General features: G+C 40.7%; 1 protein-coding gene across 1 annotated transcript in view; it reads right to left on the bottom strand.

Annotated features, from left to right (window-relative positions):
* Window positions 1-21,492, bottom strand: part of jak3 (Janus kinase 3 (a protein tyrosine kinase, leukocyte)) — a 156,257-nt gene that overhangs the window by 119,325 nt on the left and 15,440 nt on the right. The window contains exons 2-6 of the mRNA XM_051934977.1: window positions 17,943-18,066; window positions 15,755-15,872; window positions 6,034-6,179; window positions 3,312-3,612; window positions 3,095-3,217 (exon numbers count right to left, since the gene is read on the bottom strand). Of these exons, the coding sequence (XP_051790937.1) occupies window positions 3,095-3,217; window positions 3,312-3,612; window positions 6,034-6,179; window positions 15,755-15,872; window positions 17,943-18,066 (812 nt within the window). The remainder of the gene's footprint in view (window positions 1-3,094; window positions 3,218-3,311; window positions 3,613-6,033; window positions 6,180-15,754; window positions 15,873-17,942; window positions 18,067-21,492) is intronic.

Genomic DNA, 21,492 nt, shown 5'->3' with positions numbered 1-21,492 from the left:
GCAGGATAGTTTTTACCCCCAAGCTGTCAGACTCCTTAACACCATGCTGCCCCCTGGGATCTTCCACACGGCCTCAACCACCTCTAAAAACAGAACTTTTATACATGCGAGCCACTGTCCTGCAAAGATGAGTGTGCATGGAGACAAGAACTGAAAATCTCTTATTGACCTTTAAAGATTTTGACATTCTTGATATCCTGTGAAACATTCTGACCTGTCATTGTTAAAACATCTTAAACAGCTATTATCCATCCATCCATCCATTTTCAAACCCACTGAATCCGAACACAGGGTCACGGGGGTCTGCTGGAGCCAATCCCAGCCAACATAGAGCACAAGGCAGGAATCAATCCCGGGCAGGGTGCCAACCCACCGCAGGACACACACAAACACCAAGCACACACTAGGGACAATTTAGAATCGCCAATCCACCTAACCTGCATGTCTTTGGAAGGAAACCGGAGCACCAGGAGAAAACCCACACAGACACGGGGGAGAACATGCAAACTCCACGCAGGGAGGACCCAGGAAACTAACCCGGGTCTCCTTACTGCGAGGGCAGCAGTGCTACCCACTGCGCCACTGTGCCGCCCTAATTTAAAAATGGAATCGGAAAATCTGACAACATCATATTAAAGTTTGATACATTCTGAAAAGAATGATGCCAAACATATATATGCAGGTTTTAAAATAAGCCGATTTAAAACGTGACAAAACACGTGACATAGAAAGTCACATAATATTGTCACACACTGATAATTTCTATATTATCTATACATATTATTTATTTATTATATTACATATGTATTGACTATACAGGTGCTGGTCATAAAATTAGAATATCATGACAAAGTTGATTTATTTCAGTAATTCCATTCAAAAAGTGAAACTTGCATATTCGATTCATTCATTACACACAGACTGATGTATTTGAAATGTTTATTTCTTTTAATGTTGATGATTATAACTGACAACTAATGAAAGTCCCAAATTCAGTATCTCGGAAAATTAGAATTTCAATTAAGACCAATGCAAAAAAAGGATTTTTAGAAATGTTGGCCTACTGAAAGGTATGAGCATGAAAAGTATGAGCAGGTACAGCACTCAATATTTAGTTGGGGCTCCTTTGGCCTGGATTACTGCAGCAATGCAGCGTGGCATGGAGTCGATCAGTCTGTGGCACTGCTCAGGTGTTATGAGAGCCCATGTTGCTCTGATAGTGGCCTTCAGCTCTTCTGAATTGTTGGGTCTGGCGTATTGCATCTTCCTCTTCACAATACCCTATGGGGTTAAGGTCAGGCGAGTTTGCTGGCCAATCAAGAACAGGGATACCATGGTCCTTAAACCAGGTACTGGTAGCTTTGGCACTATGTGCAGGTGCCAGGTTCTGTTGGAAAATGAAATCTGCATCTCCATAAAGTTCATCAGCAGCAGCAAGCATGAAGTGCTCTAAAACTTCCTGGTAGACGGCTGCGTTGACCTTGGACCTCAGAAAACACAATGGACCAACACCAGCAGATGACATGGCACCCCAAACCATCACTGACTGTGGAAACTTTACACTGGACCTCACGCAACGTGGATTCTGTGCCTCTCCTCTCTTCCTCCAGACTCTGGGACCTTGATTTTCAAAGGAAATGCAAAATTTACTTTCATCAGAGAACATAACTTTGGACCACTCAGCAGCAGTCCAAAGGCGAGACGCTTCTGACACTGTCTCTTGTTCAAGAGTGGCTTAACACAAGGAATGCGACAGCTGAAACCCATGTCTTGCATACGTCTGTGTGTGGCGGTTCTTGAAGCACCGACTCCAGCTGCAGTCCACTCTTTGTGAATCTCCCCACATTTTTGAATGGGTTTTGTTTCCCAATCCTCTCCAGGGTGCGGTTATCCCTATTGCTTGTCCACTTTTTTCTACCACATCTTGTCCTTCCCTTCGTCTCTCTATTAATGTGCTTGGACACAGAGCTCTGTGAACAGCCAGCCTCTTTAGCAATGACCTTTTGTGTCTTGCCCTCCTTGTGCAAGGTGTCAATGGTCGTCTTTTGGACAACTGTCAAGTCAGCAGTCTTCCCCATGATGGTGTAGCCTACAGAACTCGACTGAGAGACCATTTAAAGGCTTTTGAGTTAATTAGCTGATTAGAGTGTGGCACCAGGTGTCTTCAATATTGAACCTTTTCACAATATTCTAATTTTCCCGAGATACTGAATTTGGGACTTTCATTAGTTGTCAGTTATAATCATCAACATTAAAAGAAATAAACATTTCAAATACATCAGTCTGTGTGTAATGAATGAATCTAATATACAAGTTTCACTTTTTGAATGGAATTACTGAAACAAATCAACTTTGTCATGATATTCTAATTTTATGACCAGCAGCTGTATTCATGCATCTAGATTGCATAATACCATACATTGCATCAATGTTCATATTGCTTACTACACGTCTTGTCTTTGTCTTGTCTTTACACAATGTCTTGTCTTATTTGTGTTTTAATTTTAATTTTAAATCTTAATTTTAATTCTAATTTTAATTTAATTAATTTTTTTTTATTTGCACTTCATGTTGTTACACTGTGGACCCTGAGCTTCACAATTTCATCTATCTGTATACTTGTATATAGTTGAGATGACAATAAAGTTCGCTTTGACTTTGAGTCTTCAAGAGCAAGTCCATCAAAATGAATTCAAAAGAAGTTAATTAGCAGCACAACCAGGTCACTAATTAAGAAAAGGGTTAGAATGAAAATCTGCAGCCACTGTGGCCCTCCAGGACTGCTGTTTGAGACCACTGCCCTAAGAACAGTATGTGGTCGACGCTCAGGAGGGGGCTGTGGGTCGCTCCTGTTGAGCATCTTTGGGATTAGGTGTGACCATTATTGCTCTGGAGATGGCAGCCGTGGGAGTACAGAGCGCCCGCACCGGGTGGAGCCTGGATTGGCAGCGTTTCAGGTGGAGCAGGGCTCGGCGGATGCCGTGGCTGAGTGTGAGACTGAAAAACATCAAGACCGTTAAACTCAGTGCCACCTGGTGGTGAATTTACTTATCACCTAAAAAAAAAAACCCTCTGATTTAGGAATTTTACTGACCAGAAACCTACTATCCTGTCGGGTCACCGTGACAACCCGGCTTTCCAGAGTTAGCCTGTCCCGGCCGGCTTGCTTGATGCTAATGTCGATTATTTCCTGGAAGTCACAGAAGGTCTGCCACTCCTATATTAGAAGAAATTGAAAAGGAAGAGCATTAAGGAGTTTGCTTTCCACTCATTAGAAATCATCAAAAATCCTTACTTTTAGGTGGACTTACACTGGCATCCGTAGATCGATACTGTATGCCGCTCTCCCCTGAGACCTGGATGAGCTGCAAGGCCACGTTGTCACCCTGATGGATGCTGTTAGGATTCCAGACTTGAAACTGCTCCGTGCCAAATGAAGGAGTCACGGTCTCCAGATCGAGGAGGTACTTGAGCTTGAGGCTGAGCTCATCGGCCTGGCAGTTGCTCAGCTGGCGCAAATATCGCTTGAGAGTTTTGCGAATACGATAGCGGGCCAAGGCGTGTTGCTTCTGGATCTCATGTCGGTGGCTCTCAGGCAAGCAGGACTTGTAACTGAAAGCACAAAGAGAATTAAAATGCTGGTGAGCAAGGTTCATCAGTGTAGACATCTCTGTCGGGGGCACCAAGCTGCCATTGACCATTCCTGGAATGAGGAACGTGAATAGCTTTTTTTTTTTTAAGTTCTTACCTAGCCTTTAAAATGTTAAGTTATATCAGAAAAACTGTCGAATTTAGGTCAAGGGACGTTCTGCTCAAACTATATACAGTCATATGAAAAAGTTTGGGAACCCCTCTTAATTCTTTGGATTTTTGTTTCTCATTGGCTGAGCTTTCAAAGTAGCAACGTCTTTTTAATATCTGACATGCCTTATGGAAACAGTAGGATTTCAGCAGTGACATTAAGTTTATTGGATTAACAGAAAATATGCAATATGCATCATAACAAAATTATACAGGTGCACAAATGTGGACCCCCCCAACAGAGATATGACATCAATACTTAGTTGAGCCTCCTTTTGTCCTCTAGACGCTGTCCTCCTATAGCCTCTGATGAGTGTCTGGATTCTGGATGGAGGTCTTGTTCACCATTCTTCATATAAAATCTCTCCAGTTCAGTTCAATTTGATGGACAGCCTGCTTCAAATCATCCCATAGATTTTCGATGATCTTCAAGTCAGGGGACTGTGACGGCTATTCCAGAACATTGTACTTCTCCCTCTGCATGAATGCCTTTGTAGATTTCGAACTGTGTTTTGGGTCATTGTCTTGCTGGAATATCCAACCCCTGCATACCTTCAACTTTGTGACTGATGCTTGAACATTATCCTGAAGAATTTGTTGATATTGGGTCGAATTCATCCAACCCTCGACTTTAACAAGGGTCCCAGTCCCAGTCCCTGGCCACATAGCCCCACAGCATGATGGAACCTCCACCAAATTTGACAGTAGATAGCAGTAGATCGTCTTAGCAAAATCTCCACTGATCAAAAAGACATAACAGAAATAGCCTGAAATAGACAATTCTGGCAGCAAACAATGTTCAAATACACAAATCCAAAAGAAGACTTGAAAAAACAGAGCAAAAGGCAGAAATTCAGAACAATAAACCACAAGCAAAGCACTAGACTCTAGACATCACTGACATCATGAGCGTGTTTAATGAACCGCAAGGGACTACAGCTTTTCCTCAGCCTTTATAGGGCCGAGGACAGAGCCTTGATGCCGATGGGCAGGTGGCCCCGCCTCTTAGGGAAACACTCACAAAACACATGGAACATAACAGAATAAGCTTAGATACATAGAAACTAAATAATCCACAATATTAACATAAACATAAGACTTAAAAAAAACGAACTAAAAAGGCATAAACCAGCATGTTAAACCCCAGCTGGGTTTTGGTAATATAGGCATGTGGAGTGTTGTTTTATGCTACTTTAAGGTTGCTGATTATGTCTCTGTAATATTTTTTGACATTTGATTCTTTACCGGAGGTCCTAGCCCTCTAAAAGCCGCTCCCTGAAGGACATAAACATTTTGTTTTAGACTCTTTCAAGATCAGTGATTACTAATATGAGGTTATTTTTGATGCTTTACTAGGGATTTACCCTTCTGTGGATCCCTCTCTGATGGTGTTATAATTCAGAATATTTAAACATTTAAACTGAAACACGTTAACATTTCCCATAGCAAACATTTTAACAGTCTGATTATTATTAGCTTAAATGATCTCATTTATATAAAACAACAAAAAAAGGAATTCTCTGTTCATGAAAACTTTTCGTTGTGTATAAGATCCCCTCATTGTGTTGCAGTGTTTCCAAGTCCGCAGTGTTTTCGGCCAGGTGGGCTATTTTTAATTGTTGTCAATTGGAAAAAATGGTCTTTCACTGTATGTTTAATATTTGTTTTATTCATCTGGCACCCCTTCCACTGCTTTTGCACTTGTATATGTTCTTTAAGTGGACCCCCCCAACCCCCCCGACCCCAATTGTGTGATGGTATATTCTTGTTCTATCACTCTGGAATATGTCTGAGGGGACACACACCCTTACCCCCGGGCTTTGGTGGTATGTACCTCATCTTATCTCTCTGACACCATCCCACCACTTTCTAGTGTGCCATTTTGCTTACCTCAGGCATCAGTTCTATTTTCTTTTGGACAATTTCACTATTTTAAGTGGTCCACGGGCTGTACATTTTTTTGTTGGACCTGGCAACCCTGCTGTGCTGTCACTTTTATGACATCAGTGTCTCATCCTTCTAGATTTATATGGCCAGTTCTAGCAGCCAGGCCACCAGATTGAGGTTAGGACGTCTGTGGTGACGTCTCATTCCAGGTGGAACATCGGACTGAAGACTCCATCACTGATGAAGTCACACTGAGCTCCTTCTTCAGAATCTGAAGGGCCCTCAACCAAGCTTAAGATTCAAAAAAATCATGGCTCCTGTGCTCACATGCTGTATACTCCGTACCTGATTTCCCTGCAGACATCCTGAAGATTCTGTTTGCTCTCCTTGGCAATCCTCAGCATATCCAGGATGGCCATTCCCAAACACTCATCATGCATTTTCAGGCTGGGGCAGACTTCTGGATGTCCATGGATAAAGTCACTCCGGGACTGAAAGAAGGAAAAGCGAAAATTAATTGTGAATACATGATGGCCAGTGCCGACCTCTGGTAAGGATTTACGTGATTATGCTGGCACTCCATTTGCATTGTCTAGACCAGCGGTTCTCAAACTGTGGGCAGTATCTTACTATAGTTTGTATGGGTCATGTGGTCCATGTCTGGCATTACTTTTCAGCTAGGATTCTCTTTTAAAGCAGCTAAAAATAATTATTATCTTTTATCAATGCCAGCTTGTCTTTTACTGGTGGTGGCCATTTTGAGTAGGGGTTGCCACAACATTACCATGAAAGTTACTCAGTGGTTTGTATTGCTGACGACAGTGTGATGAAACATTGATGTTGTGCACGTCTTTGTTGTCCTAGTTCACAGATAAAAATAATATATTAAAAGAGTTGCTGTGGTTGTGGTTAGAATTTAGGATTTATTTCTCAACAGTTGTGACCCGCTGGGTTGGCTGCTTTGAGCAGATGTTTAAAGCTGACCGTCCGGCTCAGACATTGGAAATCTCTGGGTCTACGGTTCTTGAGGCTGATCCTCCAATTAGCTGTGAACCCTGAGATTGCACAGGCAGTGACCCAGCTGAGGGTAGGGAAGGCTGAAGGGATCTGTGGTATCCTGGGTAAACTTCTCCAGGTTGGTGGTAAGGCTGTCCTCCTGGCATTGCAAGTAATCTTTGCTTCCATTTGGGAGACGGGTGTCATCCCAACTGACTGGAAAATGGGACTTGTCGTCTCTATCTGGAAAGGGAAGGGTGATCACCTGGGGGTACCACAGCTCTCGGTGTCGGGTAAGGTCCTTGCTAAGGACATCCTCAATAGGGTTCGTGATCACTTGCTCACCTACCAGCAACAAGAGCAGTCTGATTTTTACGCCAGTCTTGAGCTGTGTGGGATCTAATGAAGATCTTCACAATTCTCACAGCTTATTGATAAAGTTGATTCCTTACAATTCGTTCAGATAAATGGTGAATCAGACATGTGAGGACTCCTGGCGCAAATGTTTGGGAACTTCATGGAACTCGGCAAAATGAATTCAAGTCAAAGGAGTAGGAGGAACTGTACTAGTTTTGAGTGGGTTAAAATGGTGCAGTGGTCTTTTAAGTGTGCCTGAGGATTACCGAAGTAGCCACCAACTATGCCGGATCGATTAATGTAACCAAAAATATGATCTGAGCTGTAAGGTAGCAGGGCTAACCACAGCGCCACTGTGTCTCAAACTACAAAAAATGCAGGTGGAAGGAATATCACAAACAAAACAAAGAAAACATGTATGAGCAAATTGGTATATCGATCTTGCAGTACACGAGCTTGAGAGTTCTGCATGACTGCTGCAGTGTTGTGATGGCAAAGCATCATGGGTATTGGAAAAAAATGTTTGTCTAAACCAACTACATGCTGACTTTCCAGGAAAATAATTGGTGAACAAAGTATATTTGACACATACTCTATATTAGGCCTTACTTTCCTGGTAGTACTACTTGCATGAAATTAGACATATAGGGTTTTATATAGCAGCATCTACTGGCAGAGAGAGGAACTGCACACTGCCCATAATTATAAAACATGAAGGGTACAACAAGAAGAATAAAACACAACAACATAAAGTAATGAGACACTGCAGCAGTCAGTAACACGTTGTATTGCTAGCATTGATGGGAAAAAGAACAAAAATATACAACTACTGAATATGATAGATAGATAGATAGATAGATAGATAGATAGATAGATAGATAGATAGATAGATAGATAGATAGATAGATAGATAGATAGATAGATAGATAGAAATGAAAAGCACTATATAATAGATAGATACTGTATGAAAGGTACTATATAATAGACTTGAAAGACACTATATAATAGATAGATAGATGTAAAATGCACTATATATCCACTCTATTATATTATACCCATTTTGAAAACCTTTGAACATTACATTTAAATTATTTGTTAGAAACTTGACATCAATACCTTATTGTTTATCATTTAGGTTTTAATTCTCTTTTTGGTGAAACTTTTAACTGTTACCATTCATTAAATGTCTACAGGAGGTAAACTTTCATTTGCTTTCTTTCATTGAATTACCTTTTTTATAGTCTCTGAAGTGGCCCTAACTAAGGAAGGAAGCCAGCAGGAAGTTTCAAGTTCTGTGATTTCCTTTTTGAAAACCTTGCTGTTTTTTTTTTTTTTTTGCTTGATGTCCTGGGGATGGCTGCCATTAAGCTTGTTTGCTCTTGCAGTCTGAGTTATTGTGGATCTGCCAAGCTCCTGACTTATCGATGTGGAGAGATTTGAAAGGCACACATTCACTCCATCAATCAAACATTTTACTTTTAAGGGGAAGAAGTGCCGGTTGTCTGCCTACACCTCTGCTTGTTGTGCTTCTTGACAGCCTTTGATCAAAAAAGAAAGTGCGATCAAGGAGCTGAACGCTTTCATCAGCTTGCCGTTATCTGAACATTAAGGAAATATGAGTGGGAAACAAATAAAACAACAGAAAGCCCCAGTGAACTTCACTAGCTAATTTTTACAATGGAAGACTGCACTGTTCATCCATTCAGTCTTTCTCTTGCGTAGTACAATCCACATTCATGAGATTTGAGAGTTGATTCCTGCAGCATGGAATGTTGGGTTGGGTCAATAACTACTCCAGAGCACCATAACAGAACATCAGCATATACAGTCTTTACCAGGGGAAGAAGGGCACACCTACTACTAAGTGGTCACTGACAACCCATAGCCCGCATGTCTGATGTTGTCACATTTTGGGTACAAAGTTGCACAGCAAATACTACAGATCAGAATAGATAGATAGATAGATAGATAGATAGATAGATAGATAGATAGATAGATAGATAGATAGATAGATAGATAGATAGTAGATAGATAGATAGATAGATAGATAGATGTGAAAGGCACTATATAATAGATAGATAGATAGATAGATAGATAGATAGATAGATAGATAGATAGATAGATAGATAGATAGATAGATAGATAGATAGATAGATAGATAGATAGATGTGAAAGGCACTATAATAATAGATAGATAGATAGATAGATAGATAGATAGATAGATAGATAGATAGATAGATAGATAGATAGATAGATAGATAGATAGATAGATAGATGTGAAAGGCACTATATAATAGATAGATAGATAGATAGATAGATAGATAGATAGATAGATAGATAGATAGATAGATAGATAGATAGAAGATAGATAGATAGATAGATAGATAGATAGATAGATAGATAGATAGATAGATAGATAGATAGCCAAGCTGTACTCTTGGGACACCGGAAATACTTCTGGGATTTGTATAAAAGGGGCAGCCTGCCTCAGCTGAAGGAGACAGAGTCAGGGTTGAAGAGAAGGAGGATGAAGGTTACTGTGAGGAGCAAAGGAAGACATGACAGAGTGTTGCTTAGAATCTGAGTTGTGGTTATGGTGAGGGAAACTTTATTAGTAAGGGTTTCACACAATAAAAACCCATTGTTTATTTGCACATTTTCCTGAACTTGCAATGCTTACAGTTCCTTATTTTAACCTTCCTGTATGTAGAGTTTCTCCATTAATGGTACCCAAATGCTGACTTCCCAGAATGCTTAGTGCTGCACTCTCTCATCTGCTCGTTTGTAACTAACGTTTCTCAGTGAGCAGAAAGCTAAAAATCTCAAGTGACTCTACGGCTCCCCCTTTTGGCACTCAGTGCTGTCTGAACCGGTGTCTGCACTGCTCTCTGGTAATCATCGCCATTTCAATGCAACTAAGGGAACAAACTCTGCAGAAAATAGGGTTCATTAAATAGCAAACGGAAAAAGAAACATAAGCATTTAAAGCTTTGGCAAAAAATACAAATCTTGATGAATTTCTCAGAAGTCTTTGTGAGGGAGACCCCTAAACTATGATGTCAGGTAATACATAGCCTTTGGGTGCCACCCCTCCCCATTCCCCCCCCCCCCATTCCCCCCCAGTACTGAGTTTAAACCAGCTGGAGTTTTGCTCATCCTCTCCTCACTGGGCATCTGACCACGGCACACGTGATCATATCAGTCATTTGACGTTTTTGGTGTTAAACAGTAAAGAGTAACACTCCGAGGTTTCTTCCATTCCACTTGTTTTAAAACTTTTGTTTTTTCTACTACTAGTTGGGGACACTTTGAGTTATACTTATGTGTGAAATCTGCAATAGCAGTAAATGTTGTTGTGGTGGATGCTGAATTCTGAACAAAATGTGAAATTCACAAGAACACCGAGATCTCGCTGGCCAGACTCTTCTGGAAATTGAAATCACAAACTGTTCACATCAAGGGCTCAAAAAGTTGAGTTGTGCAACTTATTCCTCTGTGGCCTACCACAAAACTTGCTTCTTTTTTTCAGTTTTAACCTAAATCGAGTCGCGCTCATTTGCTTTATTTCCTGTTAAATAACTCTGCAGCATCACCAACGTCACACTGAGGTGACACGAGAGGCCCCAGTATAGGGCTGGGGGGGGGGCACTCAACATCACCGTTAACAACTTCACTCCTGTGGTGGACTGAGCTGCTTCTCTAAAATGACTGTGACAAGAAAAGGTTTGTGAAGCCTTTGGAAATATCTGGATTTCTGTAGAACAGGGGTCCCCAACTCTGGACCTGGAGGATCCCCAGTGACTGCGGGTTTTCATTCTAACCATTTTCTTAATTGGTGACCCGTTTTTTCTGCTAGTTGGCTTGTTTTTTAAGATTTGTTCCCTTGATATTTCCTCTGAATTGCTTCATTTCTTTCCTTAAATAGCACCCAAACAGAAATGAAATGTGAGGTGAGGGAGCCAACAGAAGACCAACTAAGTCAGGGCCTCAAACTCCAACCAATTTCACTCCAACCAATTGCTTAATTAGGCATCGAGTCTTGTTGTTAATTAAACTTGTTCTTTCATTCCATGGCATGTTGCTGCTGTTATTGCCATTTCCTGATGTCACTTCTAACGACAAGCCATGGATTACAAGTGACATCAAGGGCCTTTTGAACCAGAAGAAAAGGGTTTTTAAAGGCGGTGATCAGCATGAGCTCAAGCACATGCAGAAGGAACTCCGAGTCCAGCTCAGGGCGGCGAAGGAGCAGTACAGGAGAAAGCTGGAGCAGAAGTTGCAGAATAACAGCATGAAGGAAGTGTGGGATGGGATGAAGATCACCACTGGCTGCAGCTCGAAGCGGGGTGCCACCATCAAGAGAGACGTGGAAAGAGCAAACCAGATGAACAATTTCTTTAACAGGTTTGACCACCCTAACCCACTCTCACTCTCACCTCGGAGTACTGCACCCTCCACACATCCTTCTGCTGATATCAGCATAAGAGAGAGTTTCCCCTCACTCACAATTACAGCAGCCCAGATAAGCAGAGAGCGGAGGAGACTTTGTGCCAGCAAAGCAGTGGGTCCAGATGGAGTATCGCCACAACTGCTGAAGGCCTGTGCGTTGGAGCTGGGGAGTCCTCTACAGCATATCTTCAACCTGAGCCTGGAACAGGGGAGAGTCCCCAGGCTTTGGAAAACATCTTGCATCACCCCAGTCCCAAAGGTATCACGTCCTAATGAGCTGAATGACTTCCGGCCTTTTGCTCTGACGTCACATGTGATGAAGACCATGGAGTGGCTGCTGCTTCACCACCTGAGGCCACAGGTCCGCCACGCCCTCGACCCTCTGCAGTTTGCATACCAGGAGAAGGTGGGAGCGGAGGATACCATCATCTATATGATACACCGATCCCTCTCCCACTTGGACAGAGGCAGTGGTGCAGTAAGAATTATGTTTCTGGACTTCTCTAGCACCTTCAACACAATCCAACCTTTGCTCCTTAGGGACAAGCTGACATAGACGGGAGTTGATTCATACCTGGTGGCATGGATCGTGGACTATCTTAAAGACAGACCTCAGTATGTGCATCTCGGGAACTGCAGGTCTGACATTGTGGTCTGCAGCACACGAGCGCCACAGGGGACTGTACTTTCTCTGGTCCTGTTCAGCCTATATACATCGGACTTCCAATACAACTCAGAGTCCTGCCACGTGCAAAAGTTCGCTGACGACACTGCTATCGTGAGCTGCATCAGGAGTGGGCAGGAGGAGGAGTATAGGGACCTAATCAAGGACTTTGTTAAATGGTGCGACTCAAACCACCTACACCTGAACACCAGCAAAACCAAGGAGCTGGTGGTGGATTTTAGGAGGCCCAGACCCCTCACAGACCCCGTGATCATCAGAGGTGATTGTGTGCAGAGGGTGCAGACCTATAAATACCTGGGAGTGCAGCTGGATGATAAACTGGACTGGACTGCCAATACTGATGCTCTGTGCAAGAGAGGACAGAGCCGACTATACTTCCTTAGAAGACTGGCGTCCTTCAACATCTACAATCAGATGCTGCAGATGTTCTATCAGATGGTTGTGGCGAGCGCCCTGTTCTGAGCGGTGGTGTGCTGGGGAAGCAGCATAAAGAAGAGGGACGCCTCACGCCTGGACAAACTGGTGAGGAAGGCAGGCTCTATTGTAGGCATGGAGCTGGACAGGATGACATCTGTGGCAGAGCGACGGACACTGAGCAGCCTCCTGTCAATCATGGAGAATCCACTGCATCCACTGAACAGTGTCATCTCCAGACAGAGGAGCAGCTTCAGAGACAGACTGCTGTCACCGTCCTGCTCCACTGACAGACTGAGGAGATCGTTTCTCCACCACACTATGCGACTCTTCAATTCCACCCGGGGGGACAAATGTTAACATTATACAAAGAATGTAGTTATTTATATATAGTTAAGTCTGTTATACCTGCATTTTTATCACTCTTTAATTTAATATTGTTTATTATCAGTATGCTGCTGCTGGAGTATGTGAATTTCCCCTTGGGATTAATAAAGTATCTATCTATCTATCTATCTATCTATCTATCTATCTATCTATCTATCTATCTATCTATCTATCTATCTATCTATCTATCTATTTCCAAAATTATTGATTTTCTCTTTTCTAAGAGCACTGGTAAAATGTTTAGCACACACTGTCTACGGAAAGCCACGAGCATCTGCATGGATTCCACTCAGCCATGCGCACAGTCTATTTGAACTTCTCCTATCTGGCAAACACTTCAGAACCTTTCCTTAAGGGACCTCGCGGTTCAGAAACAGTCTCATCCTAAGAGTTATCAACGCATTCAGTCAGTCCATCAAGTGCTCCTGTTACAACTGTTTGTACTTATAAGTACAATCACCTCACCGTAAACTTACACTCCAACTGTAATATTGCACAGCCTGAGCTGCTTTATGAACCATTTGCACTATCTGCACTGTATGTACATGTATGCTGTACTTATGCTTTCATATTGTATATTTTTCATTGTTTTTTTATTGAATTATTATTATTATTATTATTAATAATAATAATGATTTTGGAGTTGCATTTTGAATCTCATTGTACCACACAATGACAATAAAGAAATTCAATTCAAATCAATAGAAGAAGTGCGTATTTACAGATGATTACGATTGGCTTCTAAGTCGATTTCGATTTCCAAGAGCTATCCTCTTGGCACTGTGGGATGTCAGAATATTAGGATATATATTTGTTATAATTTTTATGATGAAATGCATTAAAGTGTGTCTATATAAATTGTTAACTTCAATTAAATAATGTATACTGTTAATGATTAAAATGTGGGGAGGGACACAGTGGTTCAGAGGTAGCGGTAGTCCAGGGATTGTTTGTGACTTGCGTTCTATGCTTGCTGGGACTGCTGCAACCCTGGATGGATGGATGGAATAATTAAACAATTATAATGAAGATTTTTCAATTTTCTTTAAAAGTTTTGAAGAATCAGCATTCAAAGTGTGCAGATGGTTTTTCATTTATTACAAACGCTTATTGTGCGGTGATTGGTTAAGTGGAGACAGAAAACAGAAGGATAAGAATTGGGGTTTGGTACATTTGACAGACACAGTACTTCTGCATTAAATTATTCCATCCAGGGTCACGTGCATCACAGCAAGCATACAGCACAAGGCCAGCACAATCCTTGGACAGGGTGCCAGTTCGTCGTTACCGCTGCGCCCCCACATATTTAATACATGCTTTAAAGCATTTCATCATGAAAATGATATCAAGTATTCATGTTAGTATTCTAAAATGTTCAGAAAGCTGCAATATCATGAATGTAATGTATTCTGAGTGGCGATCACTGCCTGTGAGCTCCTGTTGGTGTAAGAGAAAGCCCATTTAAGAAGCCCATAGTGATTAACGACTGGGTCGGAGAACACCTGAAGCACTTAACGTGCTACTTTAGTTATAATGGGATGTAAATGTAAATTAAACATCGATTTAAAAATGATGTTCTAACTACAAAATAAACTACGAGATTAAAGTGGAAATGTCGAGATTGAAATCTTGACGTAGACCCTTTTTTTCTTCACTTTGTCTCTAATACGCTTCCATATGACACTCAGACGTTCGCTTTTTCACATCAGCTTTGACATCTGACCACTTCTTTTTTGAAATTCTTCTTTTTTATATGTGCTTTTACCCTTGTCTTTTAACAAAACACTGAAAGGAAGGGGCAATTTATATTGATTTGCATATTCAAATATACATAATTCTGGGAGGAGTCGGGGTAGAGCTGTAGGTGCATGCATGTGCATTAAAATTCATGCTGATTGGGATAGCTAAAGGGAAAGTGTGTGGAACTTTGCAAACGCAGTTTTATGCATCTGAATTTTGTTGTGCGACCTCACATTTCTGTTTTACACCTTGTTTTAGTGTGAATTCTACGCACAGTGTTATACATGAGGCCCCATGTGCTCAACTCTTCTTCTTTTTGCTCGCCAACACACTGAAGACTCCATGGGATACAACTGCCCCTTCCTTTACTTTAACACATACTTTCTTAAATTCATGTTGTCTGAATTTGGATTATGCAGAGTCGAGATTCACAATAGTATTTAATGGGAAAGGGTTGAGGACAATTTGAGGAATGTCTAGCAATGGTTCGTCACTGGAATTTCAAGCAAACAGCATTGCTTCTGTTACGACCTGCGTCAGCAATTGTCCAAGGGCTACCCCCAGCACCTCCTTGGGATGACAGTCAGCGGTGATTATCAAAAGGGGAAATGGGATCATGGTCTGCAGCGATTCTTCCACCCCCTAGATTGACAGTCGGTGACAATACTGGGCCTCGAACACAAGAAGGTCAAAACTGGGTTGTAAGAAAAAAATTCTTAAGGACCATTGCTTTAATGGACTCCACAGAAACCTATCCCCATGCTTCAATGCAATGGAGACTGTAAAGGGAAATTAAAAGATGCACTGGGAAGAATTTGTGACGTCAAATACCAGCAGCAGAATCAGCCCATCAAACTAAATGACACAGTCCATTAAAAATGACAACTGCTTAGCACATGCATGCAAGAATTTCATTGTACTTTGTATATTCATGACCTTTAATGACCAATGTTAATGATGGCCTTCAGCTGCCGCAGGGTTTGCTAAAGAGAAGATCAAGTGAGAAATGGCTGACCACGCAAAGACGAGGTCCCTTACCTGAGCAAACAGGTAGTTAATGACATTGCAGTCCAGGACGGCACCGAGGCGGCTCTTAGAGAGACTGTATCGATGGGAGCGTCTGTTATCCTTGCCATACCAGTTCTGGAAGAAAAACCTTTGAAAAAGGAAAATAAATAAATTCCACAGCTAAGGTCAAAAAAAGCCATTGATTAAAATGACAGGTCATAATAAGCTTTGTGTGCTGTTGTGAATGTTTTGTAAAAAAGAATAGGCACGTCTACAAAACAGATGGATTCTGTTCACCTTTTACTGTGACAATAGGCAATTACAGTTCATCATATTACAAATAGTGTGGCCTGTATGGGGCACCTTGCACCTTATTCTGCAGGCACAACTGACCACAACTCAAGTCCTGGGTTTGAATAAATTTTGATTTTAACCAAAAATCATTCTAATTTAATTCTTCTTATTTTTCTTTTCCTCTTTCAACCCTCCCCAGGCGACTATTGTCTTCCTCATCCTCCTCTCCTGATTCCAACTTGCCAGGGTGAGGTGGAGCAGTTCCTTTTTAGCCCAGACCTGAGGGTATTTCGGGTGCCAACGATATTACAACCTTGAAGCATTTCTGGGTCAGATGGAACATCTCTTGGAACAGGAAACCTCCCACCTGGTCGATCTCCCTAGCAGCACCTCAGGAACCCCCCCCAGGGTTGCCCATTGGGACTACAAATTCCATTCTGTCTTGCAGGAGTACAAACAGGACTCCCACTGAAGGGATGATGCCACCCAGCACACTGGGGGAACGTTTGGCCCTAAGAGGCAGCCTCCCTGAGTCCTTGCATTACAGCAGCCTCCCGACTGGAAAAGAAAATAATGACCTCCTCACAATGTTATCTGATCTTCAAGTAAGTCTCAATAAATGACATGTTGCTTGAAAATTTGATCATATATTTCTGTGTTAATGCCGTCTTCGTAGATATCACAGGCCCTGAGACACAGTAGGGTTTCATTTCTGGAATGTGAGTTAAGTGCCAGTGAACGTTCAGGTTCTACCTAGCTAGGTGATATCACAACAGATGCTGGCTTTTGGACCTGATGCTGATAACACCTTGGATGCTCCTTTTGGCCCATAGAACGCAACAGCTGTTTTTCCCAAAAACAATTGGAGATGTTGACCCATTGGACCAGAAAACATGACTTCGTGGTCTGACTTTCCATCTCAGATGACAACGAGCCCAGAGAAGTTGGTGGTCCTTCTGGACAATAAAGCCTACACAGTAAAGTCTTAACTGTCATCTATGAATGATGTGGTGAATGGTGTTGACTGAATGTCCTGGAGTGGACAATCCTCGTGTTTTGAACTGCAGACTGGTTACATTAAATTTTTGTTATTTCACTCAAATGAACCAGGATGAAGTGAATTTAAAGGACTTTAATTATGGACATTGCAAGAGTCCTTTCTTGTACAACCTTCTAGTATTGTACTAGTAAATTATAACCTCAGTGCTTCTGTGTTAAGAACATACATAAGAACATAATACATTGGACAAATGAGAGGAGTCCATGCAGTCCATCAAACCCGTTTGCTCAGCTAATAGCTAAGCTGTAGCCTGGAGACCAAAACTGCACACAGGACTCCTGATGAGGCAAAACAAATGGAACCAACTGAAATTCAGACTGTTGTAAGTTGCTTGAATAAAGATGTCACACAAATGCATTAAAAATGTGTTTTCTGAACATTAATGGCCACAGGTGGCACACTTTCAAGCTCACAAGTTTCTGTTTGAGAAGAACAGAACTGATACTTCTGGGAAAATTTATTCCCAGTTGGTTTCCTGTGGCACCCCCACTTGTGTTTTACTTGTTAAAGAAGACCCAGAGACACCCTGCTCAATGTGTGCTGTTTTTAGGTTCTCCCTTGCCATTCTGGACTCTTTCGTCATTCCAAAGATGTTCAGTGTCTAGGGTGTCTAATGCTGCTAAACTGGTCCAGTGGAAATGAGTTTGTTTTGGAGTGTACATGTGTCACCTGTGAGAGAGACTGACCTCCAGTTTAGGACTGGCTACTGCTACGTGTTCAATGTGGCCACAGTAGACCTGGTCCTGCACACATCAAATGAATGATTCTCTTAAGTCTCCTCTTTCTCCCTATCTTTACTTACAGCCCTGACATATTTGTTCTTGTAAACAGAACTATATAAACAAAAAAATCTATGACTTTTACCTGACCCGGTAGTGAACCAACAGGTCCTCCGTCTCCTCTGTGTTGAAGATGTAATTTGGGTGAAACCAGAAAGTGAAGTCCTCCGAGGCCAAGGAGAAGAGATTGTGATAAACTGGGAGAATCCCTGAAACACAATGAAGGTAACAGGTCAACTGCTGCTTTCAGGTTTTGGAATAATTTCTAACCACAAGGGCACTACATAATGCAGAAGGTGGAAGGGAAACTTGATGTTTCATTGGATTTATATTTTAATCTTATTATTGAAGTATGATTTGCAATGGTACATTAAATAAAAAACAGAAAAACCAATGAAATGCTTGCTGCACCAAACATCCATCTATCTATCTATCTATCTATCTATCTATCTATCTATCTATCTATCTATCTATCTATCTATCTATCTATCTATCTATCTATCTATCACATGGTGCCTTTCATATCTATCTATCTATTATATACTTCCTTTCATCTGTCTTTCATATCTATCTATCTTATCTATTATGTAGTGTGTTTCAAGTCTATTATATAGTGCCTTTCATATCTATCTATCTATCTAGATAGATAGATAGATAGATAGATAGATAGATAGATAGATAGATAGATAGATAGATAGATAGATAGATAGATAGATAGATAGATAGATAGATACTTTATTAATCCCAAGGGGAAATTCCCATACTTCACCAGCAGCATACTGATAAAGAAAATATTAAATTAAAGAGTGATAACAATGCAGGTATAACAGGCAGTAACTTTGTATAATGTTAACGTTTCCCCCAACCCCCCGGTGGAATTGAAGAGTCGCATAGTGTGGGGGAGGAACGATCTCCTCAGTCTGTCAGTGGAGCAGGACGGTGACAGCAGTCTGTCGCTGAAGCTGCTCCTCTGTCTGGAGATGATCCTGTTCAGTGGATTCTCTATGATTGACAGGAGTCTGCTCAGTGCCCATCGCTCTGCCATGGATGCAGATGTAGCTCCGTGCCTACAATACAGCTTGCCTTCCTCACCAGTTTGTCCAGGCGTGAGGCGTCCTTCTTCTTTATGCTGCCTCCCCAGTACACCACCAGGGCGCTCGCCATAACCGTCTGATAGAACATCTGCAGCATCTTATTGCAGATGTTGAAGGACGCTAGCCTTCTAAGGAAGTATAGTTGTTTATTATTTATCTATTCATTATTATAATCTATCTATCTATCTATCTATCTATCTATCTATCTATCTATCTATCTATCTATCTATCTATCTATCTATCTATCTATCTATCTAATTCACCTTGCTCTTGCCTATCCTCCATGTTCTCCTCCCAGATCCCACAGGAGGTCCACAGTGGACACGGGTAGAAAAAAATAATAAACTATGAGCACAATTTATAATGTGTGCACAAGTTTTAAATAAAAAAGTTACCTTGATTTAATTAATTTGAGTGCATGTTCGAGTTTTGAGTTTTCCCTCGATTTAATTAATTCATGTGCACATTTGTATTAAAATGTTCCCTCGATTTAGTTAATTGTGCATGTTTAAGTTAAATCATTATCTTGATTTAGTTAGTTCATTTGCAACTTTAAATTAAAATGTGATCATGGTTTAGTCCATTCATATGCACGTTTTAATTAAATGTTATCTTGATTTGGTTTGTCCGTCTGCTCATTTTAATTAAAATGTTCCCTTGATTCAGTTAATTCATTCGAATGTTTTAATTAAAGTGTTATTTTAAATTAGTTAATTCATTTGCATATTTTATTAAAATGTTCCCTCAATTTAGTGAATTTGCACATTTTAAGCAAAATGTTTCTTAATTTAGTTCATTTGTACATATGTTTTAGTTAAAGATTCCCTCGATTTAGTTCGATTTAGTTACATTTAAATGATTTGGTAAATTCATCCGCACATTTTAATTAATATATTTCCTTAGTTTAATTACTTAATGTGCATATTTCAATTAAAACATTCTCTTGATTTAATTTAGTTAATATATCTGCACATTTTAATCAAAATGTTCCCTTGATTTAATTATTTAATGTGCACATGTTAAATAAAATGTTCTCTCAATTTAATTTAGTTAATTTGTCCGCACACGTTTTAATCGATGCGTTCTCTTGATTTAGTTCATTTGTGCACATGTTATAATTATAAGTTATGTTGATTTGATTAATTCAGCCGCACATTTTAAGCAAAATGTTCCAATGATTTACAGTAGCTAATGTGCGCCTGCACTCGCCATAGCCCTGCTGCTCTTGTTGTACACAGACAGCCTAATGGATGACTGCATGGCTGTTGATGGATACACACAAAGTGTGCGCAAATTACTCCAATGGAGGGAACACTTTACATAAAATGTGGGAACTAATTACTTAAATTGATGGGAAGTATGTGTGTATGAATTGTAAATCTTTCCCATTATTTACTTATTTTTTATACCCATATGTCCTCTCAGGGTCTCTGAAATATTTGGTGATTAGAGTTAATGTGCGAGATTCACTAAAGCTTTTCTCACAGCATATTTGCTGGATTCACCGGTGACCTTGTTTGCCACCTTATTTCCCCTGATAATTTGCTGTGTGGCTGACTTAGGCAAAATTATTTTTTCCCAGCTCCCCATGATGCGTTGTTGGGCCAGTGTGATGACACCACAGAGTTGTAGCAGCCAATGTGGGATGGAGATGTCACTACCAAGATCTGCACTACCTGCCTGATTTTACATTTATTCATATGCAGACGTTTCACACATGTCGATTGTAAGTGTGATCCACCTCACACGTTATGGTGCTGGCCGACCTGCTTTGTGCATGTATGATTAATTTATAGCATATGCATGCATGGGTGATGTCAACACCAGACAGACTCGGAACTCTGTGATGCCCACCTGCCAATAGAGACGCTCCTAGAAGCTAATTTATATGCAGCATACTTGCTACTATTAATTTTTGATAATTGTTATTTATTTATTATTATCATTTATGTATTTATTGCTATCTATTTCAAACTATTGCCATCTATTCATGTACCTATTATTTATTTATTTGTTTATTTATTTATAGTATCATTTCTTATAGTTCTTTCCCTTAATTATTGTATTACCCTTGTCCTGTGCTTATGTATATGTTACACCGAGGTCCCAATATTTCATGTCACTCTATGCTGCAATATGATGTATGGATGGTATGAGAATAAAGCTACTTGACTTGACTTGACTTGATTTGCACCCTACATGTGTCTAGCAAGAAAATGATACTTAACGTCTCGATCTGAACCGTGTAAGCTGATACACAACTTGCAGTAATTCCATTTGAGAGGTACATTAGCTAACCATGATAAGAATATTATAAAAATGGCTTGTTGTTCTACATAGACTCATTGTAATGTTAATGTCTACATTGCTGGATTCAGCATGTTATGATACTTTCTATGTAGCGCAGATTGGGTAGTGACAGAGACAGCACCCCAACCCCACCCCATACCCGAGTATATAATGCTGATGCCTTGCATCACAGGCTCTATGGGTGTTAGTTAGTCATAGTGATAAGAGCTTGGGAGATGCAGAGAGAGATAA

Source organism: Erpetoichthys calabaricus, chromosome 12 (assembly GCF_900747795.2).
Source record: "Erpetoichthys calabaricus chromosome 12, fErpCal1.3, whole genome shotgun sequence".
Lineage (NCBI taxonomy): Eukaryota > Metazoa > Chordata > Cladistia > Polypteriformes > Polypteridae > Erpetoichthys > Erpetoichthys calabaricus.
This window is presented reverse-complemented; position numbering and strand designations above follow the sequence as displayed.